The 15,890-nt window shown below is 41.0% G+C and overlaps 1 protein-coding gene across 1 annotated transcript in view; it reads left to right on the top strand.

Annotated features, from left to right (window-relative positions):
- Positions 1–12,136: 12,136 nt before the first annotated feature.
- Positions 12,137–15,890, top strand: part of LOC149298097 (chromatin remodeler ATRX-like) — a 62,190-nt gene continuing 58,436 nt past the window's right edge. The window contains exon 1 of the mRNA XM_089487785.1: positions 12,137–12,156. Coding sequence (XP_089343911.1) covers positions 12,137–12,156 — 20 coding nt within the window. The remainder of the gene's footprint in view (positions 12,157–15,890) is intronic.

The following is a 15,890-nucleotide window of genomic DNA, read 5'->3' as shown; positions in this document are numbered from 1 at the left end:
AAAGTACTTTGATTACTGGGGCTGAAGCCCCCAATCTTTACTCCATAGCCTCAAAGGGAGACTCCTGAGTAGCGGTCGGCAGGGACCTGTGTCCGTCACAATGGATTCTGGTGTTTTCCACTCGGGCCACTAAGACCACCATGTAGCTATAACCTGGTCTGGTCCTGCAACATGGTCTCTTTAAATGCTGTATTCTCTCTACCCTGAGTACCGGAAAGTGATGTCCTTTCCAGCGCTCAGTGAGGGAGATGGCTGACTGCTAGGCCACAGGTAGGGAGCGATGGTGGCGTTTTCTGGGGAGTGGGTGCGGTTAAAGGAAATTGTTAATATTGAATAGAACTGGATGTAAAGAGCAAGAGAGAAAAAAGATAGTAGTGTAGAACATCTTTTAAAACACAGAAAAATTAAGAGAAGTCCTTAAAAGAGATGCAAAATAACTGTTTTTCAAGTAGCTGTGCTACTTTTGTTTTCTACCTTATTTTCACGCACAATCGAAGTCAACTTGCATGGTTTCTTTTTTTTTTTTTTTTTTTTCTTTTGCATTTGTAAATGACATCTATGCCTTTTTTAGTTTTTTCAAGTCCCTCTCCCCATATTCTATCCCTTTTTCCCTGGCTACTTCTCAGTCTCATGTCGCCTTGATTTTCTGCCTTATTCTCATATAGAAAAGAGGAATTCACTGGAGCAAAAAAAAGTAAAGGGATTCTGACTTGTGGAATGGCAGTAAAAAATCCTCCTTTGTTTATGCAAATATTAAGGCATCCTAAAATTGCTCAGTCGGTAGTACAGACCTGTACGTGTCATGGTGCTGACGGCCAACTATTGCATTTTGTGCGTTAATAGGTAATTGTGTACATAGCTGGGTAGTGTGTATGTATGTATGCGTGTGTGTATGTATGTGTGTATATATATATATATATAATATGCACTGATGGTAATTTATAGGGTCACGTATTATACCACATTGAATGCAATTGCTGGGTCAGAGATGTGGTTTTCATTAGGGCTTTTTGTAATAGATTGGTTGGTCAAAAAGCGTGTGAGCCTCTCTACTACACTGCTATCATATCTGCTATGGGCTCTAGCCCTGGATCTTCTTGAGACCTAGAAAAGCCCTGGGGGCATAAAAAAAAAACCCATGGAAATTTAAAGGGGACATACATGCATATCGAGGCATGTAGCAACACAACCCCCCTACCCCGAAAGCCTTGTGATTGCTCCGAGGAGTAACCACAAGCACCATCATGCAAATGACGTTGCTGTAACTCACAAGATGGCATCACCAACTGAAAAATCAATGAGTTTACAAAGGGTCTATCCAGACCCACTTGAGGACTCGAGCTCCTCCTGCAGGTTGAATGCAGTTATGTGTGTGGGTGCACAAAATGAGAGAGAAGAACATTACAGCAACACTGAAAAAATGTTAAGAGCCTTTGTCCCAAAACGTACGAAGAGTAAGAAACAGTCTTGTCATTAAGGGGTTTAGAGACCAGGGTTCAAGGGGTGGCGCCTTCACAGGAAGAGGAATTTCCCAAACATTCAAGGCATCAAGTAGGATTATTAACAGCATTCAGAGGCGCCTGGGATCATCTGACTCAGGATGCATGGGTAAACAGTATTGTTTCAGGAGGATTCTACCTCTAGTTCAGAGATCTTCCTCTAGAAGATTCCCGGTGTCTCACTTACCCTCTGAACCAGAGCAAAGATCCGCTCTACACATCCCGGTAAACGGAGCCTTTGGCAAGACTGAGACATCTGAGATTGCTTCGGTCTTTCCTGCTGTCTCGATGGGATGTACAGGTGGCATCATTAGATACTCATGTAAGATTACCTCCTCTAATTCTGTACTCTTTGGATTGGTGGTCATACCAGAACAGACTTACCTCAGGGAGATATTGGCTGACACTTGCACCTTTGGTCATCACCACCTAGAATTTTTGATGGTGGAAAAGACTCTGGTCTCCTGGCAGCACCTCCTTGCAAACAGAGCAGTGCAGATCCGTTTAGAAAACGGGTCGGTGGTAGCCTACATAAATAGCACTACAATGTTGTCATTGGGCAGAAAGTCTTTTTGGCCCTTCATATCAGGGGAGCTCCGAATGTCCAAATGGCACCCAATGTTACCAGGTGAGTGTTTCCTGCACAAGGACACTCTTCAGCAAGTGGTCGACAGATGGCGAGTCTCAGATATTGATCTCATAGCCTCCAGAATGAACGCAAAACTATCACTCTTCTTTTTACTGAATCCCAGGGATCATCCTCTGGCGTTAGATGCCCTTTCCAAAAAATGGAATTTCCAGTTAGCTTATGTCTTTCCCCCCTTTGCTCTGATAGCGCGAGTACTCAAGAAAATCGTCAGACGTTGCTTTGGTCTTCCTTATTGGCCTAGGTGGATTTGGTAATCCAGAGCGATACAGCTGCGTGTGAGGCCACCTTTTTGTGTGAAGAAACCTTTGTCCATGGGACCTGTGTGTTATCCAGGTCTGACCATACTAAAACTAATGGGTTGAAAATTGAAAGGAGGATCCTGAGAATAAGGGTGTTCTCAGAACCATTCACAGGGACATTACTGCACAGCAGGAAGTTGGTGACATCACTACGATACTTGAAAATCTGGAACACCTTATCATCCTGGTGTACCTCTGAGGTTTTGCCCTGTATCCTGTCCTGACATGGTTATTTTGGTCTTTCTACAGGAAGGATTTGATAAAGGCCTTGCCCTGGCCACTATTAGGGTATACATTTAAGCGAAAAATGTAACAAAAAACTAAAATAACTCCAGCTCACCATTCAGATGTTTTGCAGAGACGCTTCAAATGGCTGGGAGCAAGGGATAGAAATTACATTTTCCACTGCATATAGCACTGAGTTCACACACACATAAAGGATATTCTAATCAGGCATTTACCGGTGCTTTATGAAAATGATATCCTCAGTGAGATTCTCAGAAATTGTGTTAAAGTAGTAGTGAAAAGAGGCTGTACACTACGTAATCAATTGTCTCCTAGTGACTTTTCAACCAGTGATTGTACCCAGTTGGTTACATCTTAAAGGATGTTACAAATGCTCTAAACCCAGGTGCAACTTGTGTAGCTATATCAAGAAAACTAATTTGTTTAGGTCACTAAGTAATTGCAAAAGCTACTTTATAAAAACTTTCAATTGTGATACAACGCATGTCATATATTTAGCAACATGTACTTCATGCAATGTACAATATGTCAGGTGTACTACCCGAAAGTTTAAAAGACGTATATATGAACACATACATAATTTAGATACAGCTCTTTCTTCGCTACGATCCATGTCTGGTTTATCCAAACATTTTAGTGAAATACATAATGGTAACACAACAAATTTAGAAGTGATAGGCATAGAACGCGTTCACCCCCCCAAAGGGGGAGGAGATTGGTCCCCTGCTCTTCGCCTAAGGGAAGCTTTTTGGATTTTATGCCTTGACACGAGATTTCCTTTGGGCATGAATTATAGAAATGACCTAGCATATATTTATTAAGCTTTATATATAATGCATTATTATTAAGTTGAATCTTTCATTTGTTATACGTGCCGTAATTATCACCTGGTGTAGAATTTCTATGTGTGCCATGATTTGTATCAATCGCACCCGCTCCCTGTGTTGACTAATTATGGGTTAACGAGGGGGCGTGAGCATAGATCAACCTCTAGACAGTCATTTATATATAAGGTGCAGTAGCAGCAACATACATTTAAGCCATGATTAAGAACCGTAAGGTTCGAAACGTGTTGGCGTATTTTCTTTCAATCACTTGAGCACGTTTTTTGTTTTTTTTTCTCTTTTTTTTATTTTTTTTTGTCATGTTTTAACTGGTCTAATTCAATTTTGAATTTTTAAACCCTTATTTGTGGAGCGGGGTCTTCTATCTATACTGTTATGTATATTTCAGCGCTACTCATGATATGGGCTTTCTTTAGACGTGTTTGAAGGTTCACTAAAGCTATAGACGGGCTACAACCCCGCCAGTTGGTAAAGCTGATGCTCTGGGGTTTAAACCTTGTGCTCCATCAACTGACTCAGTCTCTTCACTGGCACCTCTTTTCATTTCAGAAGACAGCCTTCCTAGTGGCTGTCACATCTGCCAGAAGAGTGAGTTGCAGACCCTGTTGTCTCAAGGGAAACCTTTTTTGCTTTTCTTTTTTTCTTTTTTTTATTTTACTTTCTAGAGTAGTCTTCATCTGCCACTCAGGATCTACCAAAGGCCGGGTCTTAGGGCTTCACCTGATGAAACTTGTAGGGCAGCAATGTGGAAGCACACGTTCGCCAAGCATTACCGTTTGGATGACTTAGCTATGAAAGATCTTTCCTTTGGTAGATGGGTACTTATGGCAGCCACTGCTGAGTTTTGCTAATTACTTCTCTATTTTATCTCACGTAATGTGACACCAAGGTTTGCAGGGAAACCTAGATTCTACTTACTGAGAATTTATTTTTTTTCCCCCCGTTTTTTTTTCTACACACCCTTTTTTGATATTTATTTTGTCATTTACGGAGCATAAAGCATGCCTGATTCTTTTTATTCATTGAGGAGCCCGTGAGGCAGGGGAGCTATTTGTACTCCTTAAGAGTCCTGCCTACCTAGGAAGCAGTTGTTCGTCTCTCTCATGTAATGTGTGACCAAGGTAATAGCAGGGAAAAAAGAATTCAGTAAGTTGAATCTGTTTATTTATTTTATCTGTCATTTATTTGTTGTTTGCAGGTGTGGGGGTGGCTAGCTGTGTATGACATCAGGGGATCAGACGGCACACTGCTACTTCATAACGTTCCATGCCATTTTTGTTTGGGACACTTTTTTTTCATGATGCCTTGGAACGTCATTGATATTTTAACGGGTTAAGAGGGTTTATTTTGGTTTCTTCATGGGCAGGGAGGCTCGCGTATCAGTTTATCTGTGATTTTATCTTGCTGCAAATTGTTATGTGCATTTCTCTGAGCATTGTTGGAAAAAGTTTAGTGTAGCTGCACCCACCTATCGGGGGCACTACCAAAAAATGCAGTTATCCGTGTCCATACGACACTCTTGCCTGTCCAGGCGCCAGGTTCCTGCACTACTGGTGCTTTTGGTATGTTCTGTTTACAATGTCTGGGCACAGCCATTGCAAGCAAGGCTTTATGGGAATATATGTTGGCTTTAAAGGAATATGTTGCTAATTTTTAACTTAGATTTTTATTAGGCATGGACATTATAAAGTTTTATATTTTTGTTCCTTCTTTCCTCAACTCTAAGTAGGCTTCTCTACCTTATAGCCTGTACTTATTTTATATGTTTTCATATTATTATGCTGATGTACCATTATAACAATAAGAAAAGTAAATTATAACCTTGCATCTTTTTCTTTTTAGTTTTCTCATGAGTTAAAAGAAAAATTGAAGAACCAAGTCAACGCCAGGCTTGTTCTAAGAAAATGCAAAGTTTGAACGGTTCATGTAATCTCTTCTATAACCTCTGCTGTCGAAGGTTCTAGACCACTTTATACTAAGGTGAGGATGAGAACTCCTCCAGCTGCAAAACATTTTTTTCTGAATGAGATTTTCTTTTTGTGGGTGAACCAAAGAAATCATGCAGTGCCTTAGTAAAATGCAGTAAATATTTTTTTTCTTTTTTTTTAATTTTTTTTAGACCTCCTTCAAAGTGTCAAGTCGCTTTTACGTTTTTGACAAGTCTGTACTTTAAAATGGTGATTATAATGTAGTAGTTACATTTTGTGTTTCTCTTGTAAGGTTATGTTCATTAATTAATGCTTGTAGGACATTGTTAATCTTGAGACGCATGTGAAAATTTTTCTTTCTATTATAACCCCTTAAGGACAATGGGCGGTCCCTAAACCCATTTTGAGCCTGTACATGTACGGGCTTTGTCATTAAGGGGTTAAGAATGCTGATATTTTAGCTTCTTACTAAAACTGGTTTTGGTAAGTTTCTCTTTCTGACCTGCGTATGTTTGTTTGTATGTTGATTTGGTCATACCAAGTAAGTTTGGGGTATTTTCTACAAGCTTAAAATGCTTCCTTAATTCTTCTTGACAGCATTTTCTAACCTTTCCAGTGATACTGATTTTTTTTTTTTTTTTACTGACTTACCTAGAGATTGTGTGCTCACCATAGAAAGTAATCAGATATGTAATTGTGGTTGCTCGGTTTTATTCTGTTCATTAGGGAAATGTCTAGTATGTACAAAAGGGATATTTTCACTTTCTTTTTATGTACCAGTCATGAGCAGTTAACATATATATTTTTTTTTTTTGCTCATCTGTGGACGATGGACTTTATCTGAAGCTTCCAAATAACAGTTGAGGTGGTGACACTTTTAAAGCACAAACCATAATATTCCTTGTACAGATTATCGCACATACTATTTGTTTATATATCACACAGAGAATTATTCTGTTTATAGTGAAAGCATGATACCTGAAATCTCATTTGAACAAAAAGACTTCCCAGAACTAATGTGTAAAAGTGGCAAAGTGGACATTGTAAAATATTCATTGGAAGGTTGACTTATGCCATGCCTGTAGCTTATAGTTCTTTATCTGATATTGAGATGCAAAGATTGTGTGAGGTTTTTTCCCCCCAAGCAATATATCTGAATGTTAAATGTTACCCATTGTGCTGACACTTCAAAGTGCCTGAAATGCAATAATGTGGTTACGGCTCCAAAACCTGAGAATAAACTAGCATGCCTGCACAAGTATTGTTGGACTACAACTCTGCAAGCGTCTGACTGAAAATGAGTTAAAATTAAATTTGATACTGATCCACAGTTTAGGGCAGCCATAGTGAAACTGTAATTTCTTATGTTTCAAAAATGTTTTACTGGTCTGCTTTATCATCTCGATAGTTTTCAATAAACAAATTTAAACCACAAAAACTTTTCTGGCTGCATTTGTTGACATACTATGTTGTCTGATACTAGCTAACATGCTCATCATCATTTAGCAGACTATTTTCACAATACATAGAGGTGCAAGTTCTCTATATATTATATATTTTACTCACAAAGACCTGGAGTGCTGACCATCTTTTGAAAGTGCTTTTTATATATATATATATATATATATATATATATATATGTGTATATGTATGTATATGTGTGGTTTTTTTTTTATCTAGAAAAATTAAATACCTTGGGTAGAAGCAGAGCACCCTGTTTGAAACATTGTTAATGATAGAGGTAGGTACATGTTTTACATATATATATGTACATGCATTTCATGCTTTACATACTTAATACCACTTTGCAGTAGATATTGTCTATAATGCAGTGGGAAGAAAGAGTAAGATAACCGTAAAATGTGGTCTGATCTTCATCTAAGTTACAATAATTAACAAACCACCTGTTTTAACTAAGAACACACATTGTATTGTTCTTGTCCATTTTGAATATATCATTCACACAATGCGGGTTAGAAAAAGTATGTGAACCACTAAGCTAATCACTGCAACAAAAGGAAATTGGAGCCGGGAGTTGTCAAACCTGGAGTCCAATCAATAAAAAGAAATTGAGGAGCTACATTGACATAAAAAAAGCTCAAACATCTTGTTTGCTGTTCTCAAGGAGCATCTGCTGATGTCAACCATGCCTCGCAAAATCTAAATCTAGGAAGACCTCCAATCAATAATAAAATGTTGATTTGCATAAGTCTGGAAGGGGTTACAAAGTAATACAAAGTGTTTACATATTCATCGGTCCAGACATATTGTTTGTAAGTGGAGACAATTTAGTACCATGGCTATCCACCTTAGTGGGCGCCCAACCAGGATGACTCCAAGGGCACAAGGCCAAATGCTCAATGAGGTTAAAAAAAAAAAGAAACCTAAAGGAATCATTGCAACTTGTTAACATATCTGTTCATGAGTCTACCATATGCAAAACATTGAACAGGAATGGAGTATATGGCAGAACACCACAAAATTGCTCTCTGATTTAACATTGCTGTTCTCTTGAAGTTTGCCAGCAACTCAACGTTACTGGGAAAATGTTTTGTGGACACATGAAACTATAAGACTATCAGGAAGAACATGCAACACCACGTATGGAGTAAATAGGGCACCTGTGGTAGTGTGTGCCTCTACAGGGTGCTCTCACAGCAGGACAGGACACAGATAGTTAAAAATAGCCTTTTTTCCATCTTCAACTGAATAAACACAGCCTCTTAACAGCAGAGAATCACAGCTTGTTAGTATACAGCAGATAAAAGAAAAAAAAATCTTCACACAGAAGGGAATAAAACTCCATTCCATAGGTGTCCTATTGGGAATCAGTCAGGTAGCATTACAGTACCAACCTGGAGACTTTACACTGGCCCCCCCAGGTTCAAAACTGCACCACTTTTTTAAACCCAAGTAATAAGACAGAATTTTAAAACCCTTTCGGTGCCTTGTTTGGGGGAAATGTTTGTACACTCATCCATAGCACTGCCTATCCACATGAAAACATCCCAATGCTGCCTTTAGGCCTGGACAGCTTACCATCATCAAGGGGACAATGAGTTCCCAAGTTTATCTGCCAGCTGAAGCTCTGTAGAAGTTGGGTGATGCAGCAGGACAATGACCCTAAATAGCAAAGTAAATCTACTACAGAATGGTTTAAAAAAAATAAAAAATCCACCTTTTGGAGTGGCCCAATCAGAGCCCAGACGTTAACCCATTAGCGACGATGCGGAATGACCTCAAGAGATCTGTCTACACCAGACATCCTAACATTATGGCTGAGCTTAAGCAGTTATTCCTCCTGAACATTGTGCAGCTCTGATCCAAAGCTCCTGAAAGGGCTTGTTGAGGCCATTGCTACCAAAAGAAGGTTCAACCAGTTATTAAATCCAAAGTTTCACTTAATAACAAAATACTGTAGACAGACTTGGGCTGACACTCAAGGATCTCTAGCAACATCAGAGCTAGTATCCAGACACGCAGGAAGGACCACTTAGCACATGGTTTTGAAAAACGACTGTATATTTTCTATCCTATTCCTATCATTGTTTGTTTCTTGCCTAAGAATCTTGCTCAAAAAACAAGTTTGGCTCTCATGACTTAACTCTAGGTGCAGCAGTGTTAATGAATTATATCTTTGTGAATCTTGTCCTGAGCATCTCCAGCTGAATTACTGTGTCTAACCGCATTATGGCACATGGTGGTACGTTCACTTATATATTTTTGGAGACAGGGTCTAAGGGTTACTTGGTAGTGCTGAAGTCCAAATGCAGATGTATTGCTCACCCATGCAATATCTCACTAGCAGAGCAATCAACCAGCACAGCTACTCTGTAGGAAGTGATAGTACCAGGACTAAGGCGAAACAAGGTACTAAAAAAGAAGACGCAGAGGTGAAGGCAGAAAAATCCAGACCTTAAGGCCAGCATCACAGATTCATAAACGGAGAAAAAGCCAAAGGTCAAGAAGCCAATGAAGTCATCAGAGGAAGGCAGAAGTTTGGGTAACAGGAGATGTGTGGGATTGAGAGTGAATCACTGTGGTGCTAGTTTCAAGGAACCAGAACAACTGAGCAACAATAAGTAGTGTTTAGGGTTATTTATAGGAAGACGCACATCACAATTGTAGGTGTTCTCTTGTCATGTATGTGTGATGTTATATTGCTGGGCTTGATTCAATAGACCTGACATAGCATTGCATGTCCTGGACTAAAAACAAATGAATGGCAATTGATGCAAAAATGCATATGAGCAATATATATATATATATATATATATATATATATATATATATACCGTATTGGCTCGAATATAGGCCACACTTTTTTCCCCCACTTTAAGTCTTTAAAGTGGGGGTGCGGCCTATATTCGGGGTCTAGCGCCGGGCAGGCAGCGGGGTTAGGATACAGATCCCCCGCAGCGGTGCAGGGGACCTGCATCCTACTCTTTGATACGCTCAAACAGCCTCCCCTGCCAGCACTTCCCACGGGGGGGGTGCCGGCACGGGAGGTTGTCTAAGCGCATCGTGCGGACGGTCACCGGCTGCGTAGGTTATTTACCCGCATCGCCGCAGCCGGTGACCGTCCGCACGATGCGTTTTACCTCTGCCCCCAAGACTTACCAGAGAAGACTCCCGGGTGTCTTGCGGGGCCGGCGGGGGACATCTACGCAATACGTAGCAGCAGTTGTAACGAAGTTGTATACGCGTATTGCGTAGATGTCCCCCGCCGGCCCCGCAAGACATCCGGGAGTCTGCTCTGGTAAGTCGGGGGGGGGGGCAGAGTGGCAGCATATCTCGGGGGGGGGAGGAGGAGGAGGACAGTGGCAGCATATCTCGGGGGGGGGGGAGGAGGAGAAGGACAGTGGCAGCATATCTCAGGGGGGGAGGAGGAGGAGGACAGTGGCAGCATATCTGGGGGGGGGGGGAGACAGAGTGGCAGCATGTTTTTTTGGTGCTTTTTTAAAGAAAAAAACTTTTTCTTTAAAATAGCACCAAACTTTTAGGGTGCGGCCTATATACGGGGGCGGCCTATATCCGAGCCAATACGGTATATATATACATATATACATACAAGCATAAAGGCATAGGACTTGCCATCGTTGTCCCTAAACAGCCTCCCAGTGGCACCAGAGCCGGCCTTAAGTGTTCTGGCGCCCTGTGCGGACTACACCTCTGGCGCCCCCCCCATCCCCTTCTCACTGCCTCCCCCCCTGCCCCACCTCTGCCCCTTCTCACTGATTTTAATTTTTGCACAATTTAATGGAAAGCTTTGCCAAGCTAGGACATTAGCACATTTGTCACATATTATTATCCTCTGTAGGTTCCGAACTATGACCCACGGGTTTCATGAGAAGCGCTGTGAGTACTATCAGTGCACCATATACTTCATGGGAAAACTATTCGGACATTTGTTAGTGGTCGCATTCAAGATTCACGGTCAAGCACAATTAGAATAGTACAGGCTTTATTATTATATATATACATAATTCTATAATAATCGCTGTAATATTATGGTGTATCTCTGTCTATTAAGAAATGGCTTTTTCAGGTAGTTTGGGGGGTTATGTTTAGAGGGGGTCACAATAGCACTAATGGCCCAATGCCTAAAATCAAACTTGTGGCAGCAGCATAACTGGAAGCGGCAAACCTTTGTATATACCGTATGTCCATTATGGATTCAATAAAGCTGCAGTGTTCATTTTTGTAGGTTTTTTGCCTAAAGGATGTGACAAGAAAAAAAACCAACAATGTATACATTGTACGTGCCATATTTTATTGTGTGATTTTGCACATTCTCCTTCGCACTCATTTGACTGCTGCCGCAATTAAGCACAAATACACACAATGGAAGTTGACGCACTTTTGCAGTGGTCATTTTGCTCACAAGCGCGATCATCATAACCACCATTCTTGGCAGGAGTTGGAAGCTCACGGGAGGGCCCTGTTTTATTTGTACATATGTATATGTTAACACTATATTTATTTTGTACAGTGCTGCGGACTATGTTGGTGCTTAATAATCATAATAATAATGATGTTCCACTAGCAACAGTTTGATATTCCAAAAACGTAAACCTAAGAATTTGCTGGGATGCCTCCGCAAAACCCTCATAAAAGTCCTATGCATATGCAATGCACATAACAAAAGCAGATATGGCCTCATTCGCCCAATTGCTCCTGCGTTGCTTAGTGACGTCAAGGGTTTCAGCAGTACCCCCACCTTCGCAGCAATGCCCAATCCAAAATTTTCCACAGGTCAGTGACTAGCCAATGAGAGCCTAGTAGCGGCTGAAGGGGGAGGAAGAGCCAATTCAATGCGTCTCACCTCTCCCCTCCCTCGACAAGATGGCGGCTGCTGCTTTGTTTCTGGTTGTCCGCTGTGTAATGGATCTGTGATCCGGGGAGGCGGAGGGAGGAGAGGACAGGCCGGGAAGGGACAGAACCCCGAGAGCTGAAGGAGGTTACCGGATAGCGAACAGTGAATAATCGCACGTTTGCTGTCTCGAATTAGCATATCACCGGGGTAGAGGCCTTTTTACCGCCTGTAGTGATTCTCACGTCTCTCCTCTTTTCTTTGCCGAACCTGACCCTCCTCCTTCCTAAAGGCTCTCGGGAAATGGCCGGGCGCCGTTGAGGAAGGCCTATCGGCGGGTTGGGACCTGGCTGAGAGATGACAGCGGAGCCCATGAGGTAGGCCGCAGAGCTTTGTATCTGCTTCAGGCGGGAGAATTCACGGTGACTGATAAAATTATGTTTAGACCAAAACTGCCGTTAATTATTTCTATAAGAAAAATACCATGGGGAGTAAAGCACCGTTAATACGTCTGTTCGTGTTTTCGGTTGTGACTACATTCAGGCACAGTGCTATCACAAACACTTCATTATTATTTTATGTGTCTGCTGCACGATTCTCCCTTTTTTTGTGGTATCTTATTGAAATCAGTTTCACAGATCCTGCTAGGTTGGGTTTAATATGTAGTGATGTAATCGTTGCTATATATATATATATATATATATATATTTTATTTAAAATGGGGTGCAAGAAACAGCATGATGTAATATGGGTGACCAGTGCTCCCATACCTAAACACATGTTCACAACTTTGGTTTGTTGTCCTTTCTGCTCCCTTTCCCAGTGATGAGGTTAATCTACAGTATTATGTCACTGAAATGCTTATTGAGTATTAGTAAAGCAACATTTTTAGTATCCGGGTTGTTGCTGGATGAAATAATCTACTAACGCAAGATGATGTATAAAATAGTTATGCTGATGCTGCTTTGGTAAATCATTTGAATTACAATAAAGTAAAAAACAATTGTAACTTGCAGAAACCTGTACATCATCGTCATCATGGTGCTGCCGGTTACAGCCTAAAATATACGGATTTCCCGCTTAGGGTTTTGCGTTGTTCATTGATGCTTTGCTATAGTTCTCGGTATACATGAAAATGAATAAAAAATGTAAAATACTCTCATTGGTACACCTTTTTTTCTCTCTGCTAATAAATTTGGCATGCAGCAGATCTTTTTTTGGTTCTGGAGTGTTATAGTGTCTTGTCTATCTTTAGTCTGTTAAAAATAATAATGATAATAATAATCTCCCGCATCCCCCCATTCCTCACCCAAGAATCCACAACAACTCTGGTTCATTCCCTTATTTCCCGTCTTGACTACTGCAACACTCTTCTGGAGTCTCGATTCTCCTCTACAGTCTGTTATAAATGCTGCTGCTAGGCTTATCTTCCTTGCTCGCTCCTCTTCTGCTTCCCCATTTTTATCACGTTAGGAATTACATTTAAAATCCTTGTACTAACATGTAACGCTGCTGCTCCTCCGTAACGCTGCTGCTCCTCCGTACATTTCTGCCCTCATAAACAAAGACTCCATACTCGATCATTACGTTCTTTTCATGGGCTAAGGCTCTGCTCCTCACTTATCACCTCTTCCTTTTCCCGTCTATTAGATATAACTTGTGCTGCCCCATATCTCTGGGACTGACTTCCGCCGAACCTTCAGCTTTCACCCTCCCTCCCAACATTCAAGAAACTTCTCAAAACCCACTTCTTCAGAGAAGCCGCACCATCTTAGCTGCTAGAACTTCCCTGTCACTGATAAAACCCCACACTACCTCTCACCTTTCTCTCTGTGCCTTATGTTTGCCCTCATCCCATTCCCTCAAGATGGTAAGATTGCCTCTGCACCTAATGTATCGGTTTGTCTTAGTCTGTCAGTTCTGGTCTTGCTGTATCCCTTTAATATATGTATTGTAAAAAGTGCTGCATAAGTTGTTGGCGCTATATAAATAAAAGATAACCCTTGGCAGAAATAATTAAACTGAGACATTGCTGTGTCTTTGCGTCACTATGCATGAAGAAAGGGCAACCAGAGTAGGCTTCTTTTGCAAATAGGACTCTGACCTTCTCTAATGCATAGTTTCAGTCGTTGAAGTTCGTTACCGTACCCGTTGGGTTATACGTTGTGGTGCCCTTCATAATGAAGTACTTGCATTAAATTCCCAACCCCAGTTAACTCATGTTATTGAATAAATGTAGTATTTGTAATGTGTACTTGCCCGCCTTGCTATTGGGTTGAAAGGAAAAAAATCCTCCCTGGCAGGTGCTGTGTTCAGTATTTATTCACTAAAGGGAGGGTTGTTTCAGCTTCTTAATTTACATTATAAAGTGCCCTCACTCCTAGGTGTCTCAGGCCCGAATGGCTGAACTGGCTCTGTATGATGCATAACTTGATATTTGACAAAATCTTACTGATTTTATATAGTTTTTATATATTTTATAAACTTTATATAGGACCAGACAAGCTTTTCTGCAGCAGAAGCTCACTGGCTTTGACCATCATAACATAAAGTGAACTCAGGGAGTTGAAATCAGAACTCCCATACAAACTCTCCCACCCTGAGGTGTTGTAACAGACTCTCTGTGTCTCTAGCAACTTGTATTTCCATAGACGGGTACAAGTACAATTCTTAGGACAGTGGGTTAGATTTTGCAAACTGGTTTGCTTATCAAGGAAGCATTGGTATTAATACACCTTCGAATATTTGTGCTTGCGCTAGATTTATATAGTGTATGGATCCTCTGCAGCAGTGTGCTTGTGTGTCACTTAACTTCTGTTGAGGCTGCCCGATAAACATGAGATACTTAAGAAAAGCTTCATTCTGGTTACTTGGTTGGAGAGGTTTTTAGAAAGCCTGGATTATATTGCTGGGCATCGCTTACTAGATTGTCAGATGTGGGACGTGTGAAAACTGTCACAAAGAGGAGAGATGGGGAAAGAAAACATTGTAACAGGGAACTGGCAACTATGGAATTTTGATTTAAAGCCTAAATATTGTCTGGAATGAAATCTTTGGCATTACTTTTGCTAATCATGAAAATAATGCCAGCCCCTCTGTGCTATAGTGGGGGCTTCTGTGAGAAATTCTCTTATCGCCCCCTCTTTTTAACGCCAGTGGCATGAACAGATCTTAATGGATACAATCCTGAGTGAGAATGATTGTTATAGGAGACATGTTTAAAATATCTGGTTGACTTGGTGGTAGATTAAAAGTATGTGAAGGTAAAATTGTCCTCCATGTGGGGGTTGACAAATTTGGGTAGGGTTTAGGAGCTAGCCAAAAACATATAGAAGCCATGCGCCCCCCCCCAACGATACTGTTTAACATGCATATTAACATATTTACACATACACCAATGCTCATTAACCTATTCATTCATACATACAGTAAGAGACCTACGTATGCATATTCACTAACGCGCAGTAACACTTACACTTCTAGCTTTGTTGGCCGCTGTCGGCTCCTCTCTCGCATTCCTCGCTTTGCTTGCGTCTGAGCGCCGGATCAGACCCAGGTGTGGGGGGAGGCAGCCGTGCTGGAGCTGGGGGATCCAAGGCCAAACTCTACTTGCCAGGAAGTGAGTTCTTGTTACCATGGTGACCTGGCGCTTGCGTTTTGTCAAGCTATGTGCTATCATTTCAGCATTGCATAAAATTGTTCAATTATTTCACTACATTTTTTACTTATAACAATGCACTTAATGACATTTAATTTAGCGGCGCTGTTTTCATATCATAGAAATGGACCTGGTCCCAGAATCTCTGGTATGCCACAGGTAGCGTCTGTGGCAGTCAAAAATGAAAATACATGTATCTTTATAAACACTAACATCCTTAGAGACCATTGGTGTCAACATTATTCCCGTGTTTACTCTAAAAGTGAAGTTTGTTTAGATTGTTTGAAAATGTATATCTACTTTGCACATGGGCTAATATATACGGGCAAACGTTTTGGGACACCTGACCATTACACCAACAGGGACTTTGATGACATTTCATTCTGAACACAGATTTACAATTCCACTCTTCTGAGACGGCTTTCCATGAGATCTTGGAGTGTTTCTGTGAGA

Source organism: Sceloporus occidentalis, unplaced genomic scaffold (genome assembly GCF_023333645.1).
Source record: "Sceloporus occidentalis isolate IW3139 unplaced genomic scaffold, rSceOcc1.0.p SCAF_34, whole genome shotgun sequence".
Taxonomy (NCBI): Eukaryota; Metazoa; Chordata; class Lepidosauria; order Squamata; family Phrynosomatidae; genus Sceloporus; species Sceloporus occidentalis.
The sequence above is the reverse complement of the archived record's forward strand: the minus strand, read 5'-3'. Positions and strand labels throughout refer to the sequence as shown.